Consider the following 17,898-nt stretch of genomic DNA (forward strand, 5'->3'; position numbering starts at 1 on the left):
TAAAGTGAATTTGTCAATGTCAATGGTGTTCAAGTGCTCTAGCTGTTTTGGAATTGCCCCTGAGGTGCCTTTGACTATTGATACTAACTTTGCTTTCTTTTGCCATGGTCCTTCTATATCTATTTGCAGGTCTTTGTTATGGGCTTTTCCTTTCTGCAAAAAGAACCCAGTGTGTACAGTACTATAAAAGCAATCATAGTCTTATCCCCAGGCCTTTTCTCCTCACTATATTTGGTGAAGCAGCACTATTGTGCATCTACATTAGCTAGTTGATTTCAAACTCTGGTTTGTTTTTTTTCTATTTTCATACTTATTTTTTCAGCTTAAATTTTCTTATGTCTAAAGTATACATATAGAGAACAATGCTCTGTAATATTAGTTGGAAGCAAATCCCTTCGGTGTCAAGTGAATCTAAATATGTAAGCAGCCTAAAACTACATAATCAAACATAAGCCTAGCAGACTATCTTGAGATAGGTATTTAACCTTAAGATTACACCGTCAATCTCATATTTAAGTTAAAATTATTTTAGAAAGAATACATGGATTCCAACTTATTATTATGAATGCTGTTATATTAAGGGCTAGGAGGATAAAAAAAGAGACCAAAATATTTTTCCCTGGAAAGTTTCAACAATGGATGAATAAATTGATGGCAGGAAACACTTACATATGATATGTATGTTTTGGAGATGACATCTACAAATGTAACATTTTCCCCATCTTAAAGGCCTTCAGTTGTTTAAGAAAAGGCAGCAGCATCTCTAACTTAGCTTTCTAGTTTTTAAGTAAAAATAAATTGAATTAAATCATAGTCTTATATAAGTCATATCAAGGGATGGACTCCAGTGTGCAGAGTTGTCAGGGACAGTCTGAGTCTTCTGATTCAGAGGCTGAAGATCTTGACCTTGACTGAGAAAGCTCCACCTGAGCCCCAGGAATGAAGGAAGTACATCAGAAGAGAAAGAGATACCAGCTGAGTCAGCTAATCCAATGCCTGAGCCAGACCAGGATTGGAGCCCAGCAACATAGCTCTGCTAACTTGAGCTAATAATAAGGGCTACATTCAAGGGATAGCTTTTGTTATTGGCTCTTATGGTCAACAAGATTAGAATTTTCTACCTGTGATTCTGCATGCTGTTGTTGACTACATGAAACCTTGGACTGGAAATGAATTATTCTGGAATCGTCCTGTAATCAAAGATCTATCTCTCCTAACTCTATTACTAAAATTAGGGCTTGGGCCTAGTTTGTGTGTCTGTGTCAGAGGTGGTATTCAGCAGGTTCTGACCAGTTTGGGAGAACCGGTAGTGAAAATTTTGAGTAGTTCGGAGAACTGGTAAATACTACCTCTGACTGCCCCTGCCCCATCTATTCTCTGCCTCCCGAGTCCCAGCTGATCGGGAGGGAATGGGGATTTTGCAGTATCCTTCCCTGGAGTGGGGAGGGAATGGAGATTTTACAGAATCCGTCACCTGCCACGCTCACCAAGCCACGCCCGCAGAACCGGTAGTAAAAAAAATTGAATCCCACCACTGGGGTGTGTGTGTGTGTGTGTGTGTTTGTGTGTGTGTGTGTGTGTGTGTGTGTAAAGCCTTGAATTTGCAGGGTTTGGGGTTACTTCAGTAAAAGATTTATGACTGCAATAAATATATTGAGTTTTTTATCCGAAAGCAGCTGGGTGTGTGTAACTGGCAGCATAGAACAATGATGGAACCAAAGACACTTCCACACAATCAGGATTTTCATTTGCAAAACCCTTACAAAACAGTTTGAAACCAACTTGTTATTGATGGTCTATTGAGTTCAAAATGCAGAGAACGTGGTGAAGCGATCAGCACTCGTCTTCTTTTCTTTTAGCTGACCCGCATCTAGGTGATCTTTTGTAGTGGCATCTCCCACTAAGCCATGTTTTTCAGTTCACATATTTGGGTGCATTTGCCTTATAATGAGAAAACAAATCTGACTGATTGCTATGGTGGAAGTGGTGAAAGGGGAGCTTGTCTGCAAAAGCAAAGAAGCAAACACATGTATTAAAATGTTCCAAAGACTTCCCAGCTGCCTTGCCATTGTTCTTAAAGGTCCTTAAAGATTTTTAAAGGTCCTTGTCAGTTGTAATAGCATGCCAGAAATTTTGCAGTTGGGTACATTTGCAAAATAGTGCACGTTGCTGTAACAAGCAGGTGGTGGTGATGAGGATAAATTCTAAACAACACATAAAGAGATAAGATCTAGGACCAAAATTCTGAATTTCTATGAAGGATTTAATTAAAAGTGGTTAGCTGTAATCCAATCTGAAAGGCAGGGAGGGAAATGAAACACATACAATGTATGCGGAACTGCAGCAAATCAAAGAAAAATACCCTGCTGCTTACAGAGTCAGAAATAATTTCATCTTCAGCTCTGACAATGCTATAAAATCAGCCTGAGCTGGAAGAGATGCCAAAGTTGTGTATAGCACTCTTGTATTATTGTTGTTATCCTTGAACACTCACATATAAAAAATAAGTGTTTGAGAGTGTGCCTACTGTAGCTCAAATACCTTTGAACAGGGCTAAGTGGTTCAAGTGCATAGAAATATTGGTCCATATCTACATCAAATAGATGACATCAGTCATATATTCCATTTAACAATTGAATAACTGAAATTATGCAAGGACCCAGTTCTTACTGACACAACTGAAAGAGATTTAGCTTTCTTTGTAGTTAATGATCATCGAATAGATTATCATAAGGTGTTTCTTATTTTGAGTTCCTTAGTTGTTGTTTTTTTAAAGAGTGATTGACACCCCTACCTAGAGTTAATCAAGAGTACACTAAAGATGAGCAGTTTCCTTGTGTGGTGTGTTTGTGCTGACGTTTGGTTCAAACCTGCTTGTTCAATAGCAGGTCTCTCCTCTTTAAAGGCTTTCGGAACGTTCAGGCCTCCTTCAGCAATGGACAGCATTCCTGATTAGGCAACCTTGGCCATGCCAAAGATACGTCAAGCACCTGGGGGAAATCTGGCAGGACAAATGGACCTAGCTGCCATTCCACATTATTGGCAGTTCTCTTTTCTGAGCTCCCTCCCTTTACACTGCTTCTGCAACACTGGCTCAAATAACTTCCCCAGATTGAAATCTCCCCTTGAAGAATGCCTGGAGAAAACCTTTCAGGAGTATTATTCTGCCCAGTTCTTTTTGTCTTCCCCCTTCCCCTTCCTGGGTTCCAATAGTGTGGAATTATTGATAGACAGCCAGGGTCTGTGGGGTGGAGCTGGGAGAGAACAGAATTTCCTGCAAAATTCAATAACAGAAAGCTTGGGGCCCTGAAATCCCTTGCCAGATCTCCTCCTCCTCTTCCTTTTATTCCTTCTGTCTCTTTTTGCTGATTAAAACAATGCCTTACAATCATCCTAGGAACAACCCCAGTGCAATTCCAGAGGTGATGTGGGATTCTGGGCTAAAGGAAATGAATGAAACCTGGAAAGGAGCGATTGCCTGCTTTGGGGTAGCGGTCTTCCTTCTGATGACCATTGGGATTATTTATTGGCAAGTTGTGGATCAGCCAAAGACAAACTGGATCCTGAGAAGTAGTGCCAGTGGTCTGATCTGGGATCGAAAAGATCACAGTCTCATCCTTCAGACTTTGAAAGAGGAAAGAACATTGCTAAAGATTCACATGGGAAGCTTCCCAGATGTGGAGATGCCTTTCATAAAGAACACATGTTGGCAGAATCGGTCTGAATTCTGTTACACCTGGGAAGGTATAGTCGAACTGAAGGTCTTCCTGGACTCAAATCCTTCTCTCAACAGTGAGTGTTACAATATCAACTGGACTCCCCTTCACTGCCAGCTGAAAGTAAAGGTAACGTAATTATAGCTTTCCTTTATTTTACTTCTATTGTATTCCCTAAATAACTTTAAAACAAGGCAAATTCAGCTGTGGTTATGTCAAGATAGTAATGATAGTAAGGATGTGAAGAAAGAATATGCATTTGACCAGCTTGGAGTTCAGATTGGTAACTACAGTAGCAAACAGTTGCTGCATTGATCTTAGTTTTTATTGAGAATATAGAACACCTATATTTCTACTTTTCCCAGCATACAAAGATATTTAGAAAAATCTGAAGAGAGGGATTCTTCTGCATAAATGCTATGAAAATCTGAAGAAGCAGGAGAAAATGGAGAATATAAAACTGGCACTCATGAAATTAAAAATGACAGTTATACTATAATTAAATCCCAAAGTGATTTTAGTGCAGCATTCTGGGTTAATGGAAGATGCTTTTATTCAATGAAGCTTCAAGCAAAGCATTCTCTCAGAGCTGTTTCTTGAAGGAAGGTGGTTCCTTCATTTCTAGGAATGAGGCAATCACTTTATTTCCCTTTCATTTGCTAACTGAACTCTCTCAGCTACTCCAAAGGCTGGAGGATACCAAAATAAGTCTGGAAGGCACCACAAAGTATGTCAACAAGGCAAATTATGTTGCCTCTTTCATTGGATTAAGAGGATCCCATCTCCAACAGTATGCAATTATACTGGTATCTTGCACAACTTAATTGTTGAGAAGATGCTACAAGAAACACATCAAATATGTAAATGTACAAAAATAATGTGTCAAAAATAACAATTGGCCACCAAAGCTAAATGTCCAAATGACAGCAGAAACCTTCTTTGCTATATTTACCCTGTCTATGTGTGAAGGCTTTAGATTAAAGTAATTTCAAAACTAGCAGATGTTTTTCTATTGGAACCAAAGTGTAAGAACTGTGCTGCTTTTTGGGCATGCAAAGCTGGAAAAGGTGTGTTTTCAGAGTCATGTATGGGCTTACATAATCTACAATGAGAAATTAGCTCTCCTTCCAAACAAACATATTAATAATTGAGATCTTGCAAAATGAATATTGCAGCTCAAGATTTTTAATATTTGAGATTAAGGACAATGAGATTGCAATGTTAATTAAGGAAATTTAATGAAAATGAGTTTTGTAATTAACAACCGGTCTCTCTTTTTCCCCCCTTTCCGGTTTCTTTGTATACACTGTCAATCAAAAGGCATTATGTAGAGCTTTTGTCTTTTTCCATAAAAGTGTTGAGAAGAAAGAAAAAGGTGAAAAAGGAGATACCATGGAAAATAGTGAAAAACAGAGGCATCTGAATTGCCATACAGTTTCACAGCATCAAAACATGTCCTCAGTTGGGAATTATTTACTAATATGTTAGGCATTGCTGGAAAATAAATTCAAAATTTATGCAGTTTGTGTGAGAAATGCTTTTCCATTCCAAATTTCTGGAAAGACAGCAAAAGAAGGAAGAAATCATAACAGAAATAGTATAAACAGTTGAATAAATTTACTCTATTTTAAGCATGAGGATTATGCTAGGTTAACTTTCATCCATCACAGTGAATCATAGTTCTTTTGTTTTTGTTTTTTAAGAGATCCACCAAATGCAGCAAAAATAAAGTCAAATCTTTTCAGAATCAGATCCTGGTCACTTGGAAGAGACCACACACGAACTCTGAAAGGTCTTGTTATATCTTCTGCCAGCGGGTCTCCAAACCTGGCAACTTTTAAGACTTGTGGACTTCAACTCCCAGAATTAAAGTCCACAGTCCCAGAATTGTCTCAGGGGACTTCCAGCTAGCCAGCTTTCCATCTTCCAGCCTTTTGGATACCAACTTAAAATATGTTTGAGATTGATTTGAGCAATTTTAATACTTTTTTTTTTTTAAATATATTTTATTCATTTTCACATTCCATTTTACAATCACTTATATACAGGGTATTTGCTATAAGAAAAAAAAATAAAAAAAAATAAAAAAGAAAACACAACTCATCATTCACAACCCCACCTGACACTTCCATCCTCCATACACCCCATCTACCCCCTCCAACTTTCCTTTCCTCCCTCTAACACTCCCCTCCTACTTCCCTTTCCCCTCAAACCTTCCTTCTCCCCTTACTCCCAACACGCCCTCCTTACATTCCCCTTACTCCTTCCTTACTCCTCCCTCCTCTTTCCCTCTACCTCCCTCCTTGGTGTATTCCTTTATTCAAGTGTTGTTTATTATAATCTAATAAAAAGTAAAATAAACCAAGGAAAAAAATATTTAAAGAAAGAAAAGAGAAAAAAAAAGGAAAAAAAAAAGAACAACCGTATATAAGTGCATTCTTGTTCTTATTGAGACTATGTTAACACCCACCCACCCACCCCCCATAAATCCCCATCCCTACTCCTCCCGACTTCCCAGGGCCCACACCTGGCACTGCCTTCTATCTAAAGTATCTTATATTCATATGGATTAAAAATAAAAGCAATATATTAAAGGAAAAAAAAACCAAAAAGAAAAAAAAAAGAAACTCTTTGTGTTAAGCTCAGCCCCCCATCTTTATGTATGCTTAAATAGTGTAAGTCATTCTATCTATATTTTATTCTCGTCTCTTGCTTCTTTGTTATTTACCCCGACCTCCTGTAGACTCTCCCATTCCTCTTCCTTAACCTTGTATTCAGATAAACATTTATCCAAATTTGTATAGACATCAATATACAATCTAACTCAAAAATAATCCCTTCTAGTAAAATTTAAGCAGCGTGGATCATTCCACATATTCAAATATTACTTTACAGAAGAATAATCAAACTTTCCCTTTCTTAACCTTAATTTCAAACAATAATTCAAAATAATCTGACCAAACTTTCCCTTCTTAGTAAAGTTTAAGCAGCGTGGATCAAGTATTACTTTACACAAAAATCAGTTTGCATTCTATCTTGAAATGATCCCGACCAGCTTTCCCTTCTAATAGGATTTATACAACGTAAATCATTCCGCATGCATTTTGCCCTCATCCCTTGCTTCTCTGATATTTACCACTATCAAATTTATGCAGACATTAGTTTAAAATTTAGCTCAAAATAATTTCACCAAGCTTTCCCTTCTAATAAAAATTAAATAGCATAGATCATTCCACATATTCAAATAATACTTTCAACAAGAATCAGTTTACCTTCCGTTTTAAAATTATGTCATCCAGCTTTCCCTTCTAACAGAATTTAAACAACATAAATCATTCTGCATTCATTTTACATATATACATTCAGTATCACCCCACCAATATACGTAAATCATTCCGCATGCATTTTACCCTCATCCCTTGCTTCTCTAATATTTGCCACTATCAAATTTATACAAACATTAGTTTAAAATCTAGCTCAAAATAATTTCACCAAGCTTTCCCTTCTAATAAAAATTAAATAGCATAGATCATTCCACATATTCAAATAATAGTTTCAACAAGAATCAGTTTACCTTCTATTTTAAAATAATCTCTTCAAACTTTCCCTTCTAACAAGATTTAAACAACGTAAATCATTCTGCATGCATTTTACATATATACATTCACTATCACCCCACCAATACATTCCGCTTTTTCTGCCGGAGAGAGGTCGCAAACCCCCATTCAATCCACAACTTTGGTGAATATTTTAGAATGTCTAAATCCTCAAACTCCGCTTTTCTGCTTCTCCGAGGGAGGGGGAGCTACCCCCTCCATCTTGCAGCCATGTGGTCTGTTGCTTGCCTTCTCCTTCGGCTTGTCTCTCCTCTTTTCCAAGTGAATCAGGAAGTCCCGCCTTCAAAGTCTTGTAATAGAAATCTCGAGCCTCCGAAACAGAATTGAGACGAAGTCTTTGATTCTCAAATGTGACCGTAATGCCGGCTGGGGCCTCCCATTTATATTGAATCTGATGATTTCTAAGCTCTTTAGTTAAAAAGGTATAGTCCCTTCTTGCCTTTAACATCTGGAAAGGTATTTCTTTGAAGACAATCAAGTCCTGGCCATCAACTCTCATTCTATTATTGTAAAATTTTTGCATGATCGCGTTTCTGGATTCTTTTGTGGAGAAATATATGATTATGTCCCTCGGGAGCTGTCGCTGTTCCGCTACCAACGAATTCTGGCGATAGATTTTCCGAATCTGCCAATCAAAGTTAAGTCCCGGGCTTCCCACCGCATGGCTGAGGGCTTCAACAAAGGTCTGTTTCAGATTCTCTCGCTCCTTTTCGCAGAATCCTCTGACTCTTATTGCGAATGCCTTCTTATTAAAGTTTATCATAACGAGCTGTTCTTGAGTGTCTCTAATTTTTTGTTGTAATATTTGAATATTAGTAGTCAAATTAGAATTAGCCTCCTCCAAACTTTCCAATTTATTCTCTATTTCAGCGGTATAATCTGACAGGGCAGACACGGCTGCAAACGTATTTGCCTTCATTTGGTCAATTTTAGACTTTAAATCACCATATAGCTCCAATACAAATTCCTTAATTTCTTGTTTAAAATCATTAAACATTTGAAAAAAAAATTCCTGTGTTAAGAATTCTCCAGTAGAGGGCGTAGGAGACAAGGGCTGCGATTCCAGTGTAAATTCTTTAAGTTCATTCATAGATTCTTTAGGCACATTTGTAGAGAGACGCTTCGATTTTGACCTGGGTGCCATTATAAATAAACAAATAAACAGCGCTTTCGCTCCCCTCTGTTTCCAAAAAAACAAAAAAAAAATTATCTTGTTAAGGAGCGGTCTGCAGGAAGGTAAAACCGGCTACGTACATCCCCTATCAATCACCAACGGAGAGAAATCGCCATTTTGAAGTCCGTTTAAACAAAGAAGCCTCTAAGACAAATGGTGCTGGTATTTAAGATAGTAATAAAAGCATAAATCTCACAGGAGTGGGACCCGCCCGTATTAATCCTAGCTTCAAACAACTTTACTTTGTCCTGGGGGGGGGGAATCGCCTGTCTAGGGCTGCAAAAAAAGGCAGCTGAGAAGAACTGGCTGGAGATAAAAGCTCCGCTCACGCTGGATCTAATCTCTGTCCACAGCCAAAAAAAAGAGAAAGGCTGTGAATTACGAATAGACCCTAGCACACAGAGCTACTCCCTGCCCCTTTATAGCCAAAAAGGGGTGATATCTATGATCTTATTTAGATATACAGACCAGATCTCTGAGAGAGCTCGGTTGAGCCCTCCTCGGCGACAGGCTCCGCCCCCCGGCAATTTTAATACTTTTATAATAGCTTAAGCCAGATGCGACACATGCTGGCCATGCGAATGCCCAGTTTAGCGAAGGGAGAAAAGTCACAATATATCACATGATGATGATGTGACAATGCAAGTTTGACACCCCTGGCCTAAGCTATTTGAATAGCATTTAGAAATAGGACTGTTGTAAAACAACCCTCAATGTTTAAACCTCAACTTTAAATGACTGCAATGATAGAGGACCTAGTCCTTTGAAATCCATACATTCAGATCTGATCTAAGGGCACCCAATCAAACAAAATCCTAGTTGAATCAGGACAGGTATATAGTATATATTACACAATGCATAACTGAAGTTTGGAATTTGATACCACAAAATGTAGTGCTCTCTACAGGTTGGCTGGCTTCAAAAAACGAATTAGACCAATTCATGGAAGTCACATGGATCAATGGCTATTAGCCTAGCTAATAGCGAAGGCCATCTGCTGGGGAAATAGTGAATTTCTTTGTGCAATTTGTTAGCTACTGTGAGTGTGAGAATGAACAGCTGGACTTGATGGGATGACATTTTTAGAACACCATTGTTGAGCATGAGTGGTTCATAGAGGTGTTTAACTCAGTATGGTGGACCCATTTTGGGGAACCACTAAGACATAACAAGGCAACACCAGCCTTTTGTCATATTTATTAGTAGGCTCGAAGTTGTGTCATTTATAACCAAGTTTGGAGCTGATGGCACTAGTCACATTATTCATGTTCATTACAATTATATAGATGGTTGTAAATACAGGAACCTTCTACTGATATTATAATGACCAAGGATTGGTTTGAAGTTGGAAACTGCTCAGGCAAACCCGTTCTCCACATCCTGCTACCTTCTATACAGTAAAGTACTTTGTGGATAACAGGCAAACACTTAACAATGGCAGTGTTCTATAAGAGCCTAGTCAGCTAGCAGCATTTCTGTATGCCAGCTAAACTAAAGAGATTGTACTCTAGTGCTAATTTTAATGACCTTAATTAAAGGGAGCAGAGGATTCAGAAAGAAGTATTACCTCAATCAGTACAGAAGTAATTTTAATATAGGAATTGAACTTTCAGTGCTGTAAATAAATCCTGACAGCCATCTTGTAACATCAGAGAAAGTGGCTTTTCAAGTGAAAGATTATAATTCTCATAATAAGCAGTAAACACAGGAATTATCCCTTCAAGGTACTTATTATTATACACTGCCTGGTTTTTTTATGGCACCATAGTAAATCTTTGTTAATAATATGAGTACAGGATGGATTAATCATATCACATTATATTTTAATTGGCTTACATTGACATATATGCCATTGCCTTCCTCAGCATTTTCTAAATCATATCCTTTGGAGTTCTCTATCATTCTCAATTTGTAATAGCAAAACTTTTGATCCTACATAAGAACAACATATTAATTTTAATGATGTTATTCTAAAGAATCTTGTTAATTATATATTTTTAAAAAAATCAAAAAGGATATTTTAAATTAGATCATTCATAACTGGATTTCAGTTTTACTAAGACTTTTTTCATAATGGGAGCCACAGGAAAATAAAAATACATTGACCTTTACTAATATGGTAAAAAAAATCTATTCTCTAATTTCCTAAAGATATTCTTCCCCTACAGAATAGAGTTCTAATTTTTCCACCTCATTCTAAGGATGCTTTTGAATTTATTTTGATAAAAAGTGTGTGTTTTTATTTATAAATATACTTATTATTATAAAGTAGTGAATGGAGGGAGTGGTAGTTGCTATATTTTTCTCCAATTTTCTGCAGCCACTTTGGCTGTCCAATTCATAATCCAATTCTTCATAATTTCCCTGAGGCATAGAAAAATAGGAGAACTGCAGATCACCAGATAGATAATAACTTAGTGAAGAAATTAAGTTTGATAAGAGATTGATGAAGGTTAATAAATTGAAGTTCATATCAGACAAGTAAAGGGTATTATTGTTGGGGAAATCATTTGTCCATCTCAGTAGGGTTCAATCTTTTCTGGAAATATTTGCACCCTTCTTGAAAAATGTCTTGCCATGGTTGTTAAGTTACTCGATGCAGTTGTTTAGCTAGTAATTTGGCTTGCTTGTCAAAAGATCACAAAAGGTGATCACATGACCCAAGACACTGCAACCACCTGGCATGCCAAAAAATACATGCCAATTGCCAAGCATCCAAATTTTGATCATGTGTCAGTGGGGATACTGCAATAGTTGCTCAGTGTCAAAAAGAGTCATAAGTTGCTTTTTTCAAAAACAATATGATTATATCATGCCAGAGTTTCATCAACCGCAATATAACCAGTCAATCTATGAGCTCAATTTAGTATTTTGGTATTAGTTTTTAAAGCACATAATGGCTTGGACCAAAATATCATGCTTTTAAGTACTTCTCCCAGCTCTTTATTCATTTAGTGGTCCTCTTCCTGTGCCCTCACCAAGTGAAGGGAGGCAGGAGGCTTCAGGAAAGAGGTCCTTCTTCTCCAGTGTATGTGACCTTGTTTAGAGAGATGTCTTCATACTTTCTGTGACATGTTCATTCCATTAAACCCAGACAGATCATACTCCATCCTCAGAAGCTGATTGTGCTAAAAAATCTCTTCATTCACATGCGCACAAGATTTCATTTTTTAAAATCTTGTATTTTGCTCTACAGGATTGCTTTTCCATGGTAAATGTCTCCTGGTATGGAGGAGCCAGCGTCAGTAGTCAGCATTGGCCTCTGAACAGTGTGAACATCAAGTCCCAACCGTTTACTATCAGTAATCTTAGTAAAAGCCCAAATGCTTATGGCTCTGTCTTAGAAAGATATTTTTTGGGATCCACCGGTAAGTTTCCTTTCCTTATTTGATTTCCTAAATTGTGTTGTCTAAATACAATAGCACACATAGCTTTGAAAAGTTAAGATAAAAAGAACTGTTAGGACATTGGGCAAAGTGGAGTACCACTAATTTTTGGATAATTACTTTTTTGTCCTAACTGATTATCAGAAAGAGTCCAGAAATGTTTGTAAGATCTTCTGGCTCCAATGTTAAAACAACTTGGCCAGCATTGGCTATCACTGTTCACCTTTATCAGTAGGAGGAAGTGTTACTGCTTCATTATCTAGATATCTTGTTAATGTCCTAAGTATTATTCCTCATTCCTGAAAGACAAAGAGGAGAAGGGCAGCTATTTACTTTAAGTATTGGCCTCCCCATTATGCAGAACTGAGAATCATTTGTTATATTTTTAATAATATAGTTCAGTCTGTGCATTATGCACAATGGTATCCCCTGTCCATTCTGCTTTTGCAACAGTGCATGAGACTAGGCCATCTTCACCAATATGGGGACTTCCAAATGTGTTGAGACAACTCATGGAATGTTCTGGGAAGGCACTCTCAGAGTTAGCTTCTAAGAATCAAGCTCAATGCGAAAAAAATCTTACCTTAAGGAGCAGGGGAAATCTGCCCATCCTATGCTATCAAAAATAGAGGAATTGCTTAGGATGTAAAACTTACAAGAGGTTGAAGAGGCATGGGACCAAAGACAGTCCTTCTCCAAAAGAGTTGATGTAGAAGACTTACCTCATGAAACGCATCACATACCCTAAGATATTGGCTTTCTATAGAGCTGTCAAAGTGATAGTCATAGTATTTCACCTGGTGTTTGGTAACATAGCTGAAGTTGTCTGATTGATAGTTGGTACAAGACTGTTGTCTTTTTATTAGATGATATTTTATCATATTGTACCTCTAATTTGTCATTTACCCACAGCCTTGGGAGTTAGGAAGTACAGGTGGTCCTCAACTTACAATCATTTGTACGTCTCTTTGGAACATCATCTCCCAAGAGATTAGACTGTCCCCCACACTAGCACTCTTCCAGAAGACCAGGTTCTTCCAGCGGGCCTGGGGAATCCAGAGCGGGATGGAGACCATTAAATGGCTCGTGTGAGGTGCTGTTACCAGGGTGGGGATGTGGAGGGATGATTTTATTATATTAATTTATTATACGACTCTTCTTTTATTATTTTTATTGTTTTTATATGAGGTTTTATATTCTGTTTGGTGCCTTGAGTTGCCATGGGCAAATAAGTGGCAATATAAATTCCTAAATAAATAAATTTGTTTAGTAATCATTTGAAGTTACAATGGCACTGAAAAAAATGCCATTGTTATGATCATCTTTCCCACTTACGACTGTTACATAATCCCTATTGGTCACATGATCAAAAGTTAGATGCTTGGCAACTGGTATGTATTTATGACAGTTGCAGTGTCCCATGTGATCCCCTTTTGTAATCTTCTGACAAGCAAGTGTCTTGCTTACTAACAGAATTTTGGGTTTGATTGTGGTCATAAATCAAGGTCTACCTGTATATAAATTCAAATGAATACATGAATGAATGTACATGTAATGTACATCTTTCCAGTCCCTAATACTATTAGGCTGAGAAAACAAAAGACTAAATGCGATTTTTCTCATTGATAACTCTATACAGAATTGTCTGATTGGTCAGATACACTTTAACAAAGTTACAAATATGTGAAGAGTGAATGTATGAAATGGAATTATAAATTTAAATCTATCAAAGAATAGGACAGCAGTATGGTCTAAAACTGAGTAGGGTAGAATTAGCCTATTGGATTCAAGCACTTTCCATATGTTAAAATATCTTGAAATGGGGAGGACAACCTATTTTACCCTTCCTTTCCATCTTAAGGGGCATACACAACATGATAGCATTAAAAACATTTGCCACACTTTACATTGTAAAGCATGTTTAATGTTCTAAGTATTGCTGTATCTCCGAGTTTCTGGTAGTCTAATGTCTCTGGCCTGTCCCATTGTAGCAGATCAAGGGGAAATGCTTCCTTCTAAAGATTTGCTACAGTTCAGAACTAAGTTTCATACTGTGAAGATGATTTATTGCCAGGGTCAACAAATCTGAAAATCAGGGAACGCCTCTCTCATATGGTGTTTGGCTTGGAGATACTATTGATTAAAAAAAATATTGTATTACTCAGAGTTTCCATCAATGTTTGTAGACTATGGAGTTAATTATATCTATTATACATATTCCATCTGTAAACAACAAAATGTTTATGCAATCTCACTTACAAGCAACATAAATAAAATAATATAGTCATATGCACAGGCTTGTTGACTTTATACTGTATATACAGTATACACACTCATACATAAAGACCCACAGTCCTGTATTGTATTAGAACTCCCATTCACAAGAACAGACGTAAGGGGAACTGTAATCCCATACATCTGTAGAGCACTAGGCTAGGTTGATAAATTAAGGTACTGTCTAAAATGCTTTTCTGTATGTTATCATTGAAGGAGTAACCGTGATGATGGTTTCAGATACACCAATCTCTCTCTCAGTGGAGAGAAACAGACATTTTTGCCTTGAAAATATTCCTGGCACAGACATGGGTCTCCTGCAGTACACTGTGTGCATGAGTCAAAACATCACATCTGCTCATCAGGAACTGATGGGGAATCGACTTCTGAGGCAACAACGAAGGTTGCCAGATACAGACATTCTTAGGTAAGCAATAAGTGAAGTATTATAGTATTGGATCATATCTCAAGCAGTTATTTAATGCCAAGATCTGGGAATTGCTGTCCTTACATATTAAAATGGCTCCAGACTGGGAGAAAAAAAAATCACAAACATACAGTTTGATCCTAAATCAGATTGAAAATCAGACTGTGGCTCCCAAAGATGGAAGGACATGTTTTGCTACCATTTTGAGTGGGGTACAAAAAGATTCTAATGTAAGACCTAAAATAGTTGAAAAACCTAAGAAAAAGTAACAAAAAGTGCTGTACCTATATGTATAGAACAGAGGTGGGTTCGCACCTATTCGGTAGAACCGGTTTGTCAAATCTATCGAACCGGTTAGAAGAGGTTCCACCAGTGGACCCGGAAAGCAGGCCACACCTACAGAAGAGGTTCAAAAAAATTTTGAAACCCACCACTGGCAAGGATCTTGTAACTTGACAGCTATAAGACTTGCATGCTTCAATGCCAGAGTTTTTGAATAGCTACTTGGACTGACCTAAGTACTAATTCATAATTTCATATCCGGTCACATGGGTGGCAAGCCACTCCCACAAAGGAGGCCACACCCACAGAGTAAGTTCCAACAATTTTTGAAACCCACCACTGGCAAGGATCTTGTAACTTGACAGCTATAAGACTTGCATGCTTCAATGCCAGAGTTTTTGAATAGCTACTTGGACTGACCTAAGTACTAATTCATAATTTCATATCCGGTCACATGGGTGGCAAGCCACTCCCACAAAGGAGGCCACACCCACAGAGTAAGTTCCAACAATTTTTGAAACCCACCACTGGTATAGAATATCTACTATAGGGGAAGGAGTGGCAGAATCTGAGGGTGGAATTAAAATCTAGAATCTCTACATAACCACAAGTGAGCTAAGTCCCACCCCTCCAAATCCATTAACTCCTAGCAGATGCTAACTGCTAGGTAAGGATATTCCTGTGCTTAGGCATAAGTAGAAATAAATAAATTTAATTGGATGGACCTGATCCTTTGCACCTGACATCAACCCATCTAATAATCACCCTACTGACTGTGACCCTCGCCCTTGGAAAACAAAATTAAGTGTGGTCTGCCTACAAAAGTTTCCGCATTGGGACCCATGGCTTCTTCACTAATTTCCATTTGTCAGGCACCAACTGAACATAATTGACAAATCAGTTGTTGTTAAATCAAACAAGACTCTTCTTTTTAACAGGTTGCCAGTCTGGAGATATTATGGTATAGCTGATTCTGTTTCTCAAATGGAGCAAGGACTGAAGTCTTTCTACAATAAACTTCAAACACATAATCTTGGGGAGGGCATAATCACTCTCAGTGAAGAGTCTACAATGCTACTTCGAAATATGGTATGTGCAACAAATCCAAGTTATTATCCACAAAATTCGTTCCTCAACAATTTTTAATTCAAATATTCTGCATTAAATTATAGTTCAGAATTTCATTCTTGGCCAACAAATCCTTTTTTTGGAGCCACTGAGTATTTCATTATGACAGTATTTAATAGCTATTGGTATACTCATTAGCTATAATTGTTATGGTTTTAATAGGAAGGGAGGGAGGGAGGGAGGGAGGAAGGGAAGGAGGGAGGGAGGAGGGAGGGAGGAAGGGAAGGAGGGAGGGAGCGAAGAAAGGAGGAAAGAAAGGAGGGAGTGTGGTGGTCCTCTTCCTGAAGGGAAGAATGGAAAAAGGAAGGAAGAAAAGAAGGAAGGAAGGAAGGAAGGAAAGAAGGAAGGAAGGAAGGAAGGCACCAGACTTAGGCATTCTGTTTTGCACTCCCTGAGCTAAACTTTCAGAACTTCTAATCTACACTGTTAAAAGAACTATTTGGACAAGACATGGATGCTATTATTAAGTACTATTATAAATTTGACAAGCAGATTCTGGGGCTCCTATTAACGCACCATCTAGGCCCTAACCAGAATCACCCAGTGACATCTAAGATAGAAGCATCCAGTACTACAGCCTTGTTGAAAGTTATGATCTGATAAGCAGAGGTCCACCTAAGCATGCTCAGGTCCCTTAACTACAACCACCAAAGAGTGCATTCAGGTTTTGCCTACCGGTCTATACACAATATCTCTTCTGTGCTATTTCCTGGGTTTCTGCTTTGATGCCAAAGTACCAATGAAACCAACTGGAAAAATCTCTCTTGGTTACATAATGTACGTGCTCAGCTGGAGCTCTCTTTAATAAGCAGTGGTTTACATAATAAGCAATTAGTCCTACTGTCCATGCAGCCTAGTTCGTGACCTCTGCGACAAAGTCTCATTGTGTTCTCTCTTCTCATTCCCTTGCAGGATCATATCTATTTACCTCTGCTAAGAAGAAAAAGACTGCATGCACTGAGATTTATCACGAACAACTTCCATATGAAACCACTAAAACTTTCCATCACCCTGTCCCCTTATACAAGCATCAACTCACCAATTTTCCAAAGGTCCCTGCAAGAAGGGAAAGAAGAATTTTGGTTGAGCCACCATTCTGAATCCAGTGACTATTCGGTACGATTTGCTAATGTTGTCCCATTTACTTGTCCCACTGCATTTAGTGGTCATTTCTATCATAGGATTATTTGGCCGCTTGATTTATTTTAAGAGAAAATTAAACCCAAAATTTGTATAAAGCAGAGATGAGTGATTGGATTACCTGATTGTTTTGTCCTAAAAATTGTGCCATGCTCTAACTGATTCAGATGGATTCTCCTCTTGCCGGGATTTGGGTATTGAGGCAGGAAGGAGGCATTAAACCCTGCTCAGCTCCCTCTATATCTGGGTGAGTGTGGCCAATTTAGCTGTCCATTAAACAATACGCACAAATTAAACTGTTATGCTCCTGGGGGTGGAAACAGGTTAGTAAAGGGATGTGGTTGCCTTGGGGAGTAAGGGCCCATTTTTGGCCTCCTGAGGCCTCAGTGTGTCCCATTTTTGTCCACCTCATTCTCCAGTACACTCTGCCACCCAAAAACCAGGCCCATTTTTGGGCCTCCTCGGTCTCCAGAAGGCGGGTGGGGGCTGGCGGGTAGGTGGGGTGATGTGGGCGGGGCAGCATCATGGTCCAGATCAATGGCTTTGTGGGCCAGATTGTTAACAATGATCTCACTTAGCAAAATAAATTTTGGGCTGAATTGTGGTCTTAAGTCGAGGACTACCTGTATTGTGTTTTCTTCTCTGAGTGACCTTTGTTGCTCCAGCATGTGTCAGAGATCAGTGGGTGAGACATTCATTGGGTGACACTCTTCTCCTGATCAGTTAGAAAGCGAGCACTGAATGGACTGCAGTC

General features: G+C 38.3%; 1 protein-coding gene across 1 annotated transcript in view; it reads left to right on the top strand.

The window, feature by feature from the left end:
- The first annotated feature begins 3,377 nt into the window (after positions 1-3,377).
- The window catches only part of LOC116503985 (SITS-binding protein-like), a 31,569-nt gene continuing 17,048 nt past the window's right edge, over positions 3,378-17,898 (top strand). The window contains exons 1-5 of the mRNA XM_032210787.1: positions 3,378-3,845; positions 11,704-11,875; positions 14,384-14,594; positions 15,815-15,965; positions 16,917-17,120. Of these exons, the coding sequence (XP_032066678.1) occupies positions 3,378-3,845; positions 11,704-11,875; positions 14,384-14,594; positions 15,815-15,965; positions 16,917-17,120 (1,206 nt within the window). The remainder of the gene's footprint in view (positions 3,846-11,703; positions 11,876-14,383; positions 14,595-15,814; positions 15,966-16,916; positions 17,121-17,898) is intronic.

The sequence above is a fragment of the Thamnophis elegans genome, chromosome 1, assembly GCF_009769535.1.
Source record: "Thamnophis elegans isolate rThaEle1 chromosome 1, rThaEle1.pri, whole genome shotgun sequence".
NCBI lineage: Eukaryota > Metazoa > Chordata > Lepidosauria > Squamata > Colubridae > Thamnophis > Thamnophis elegans.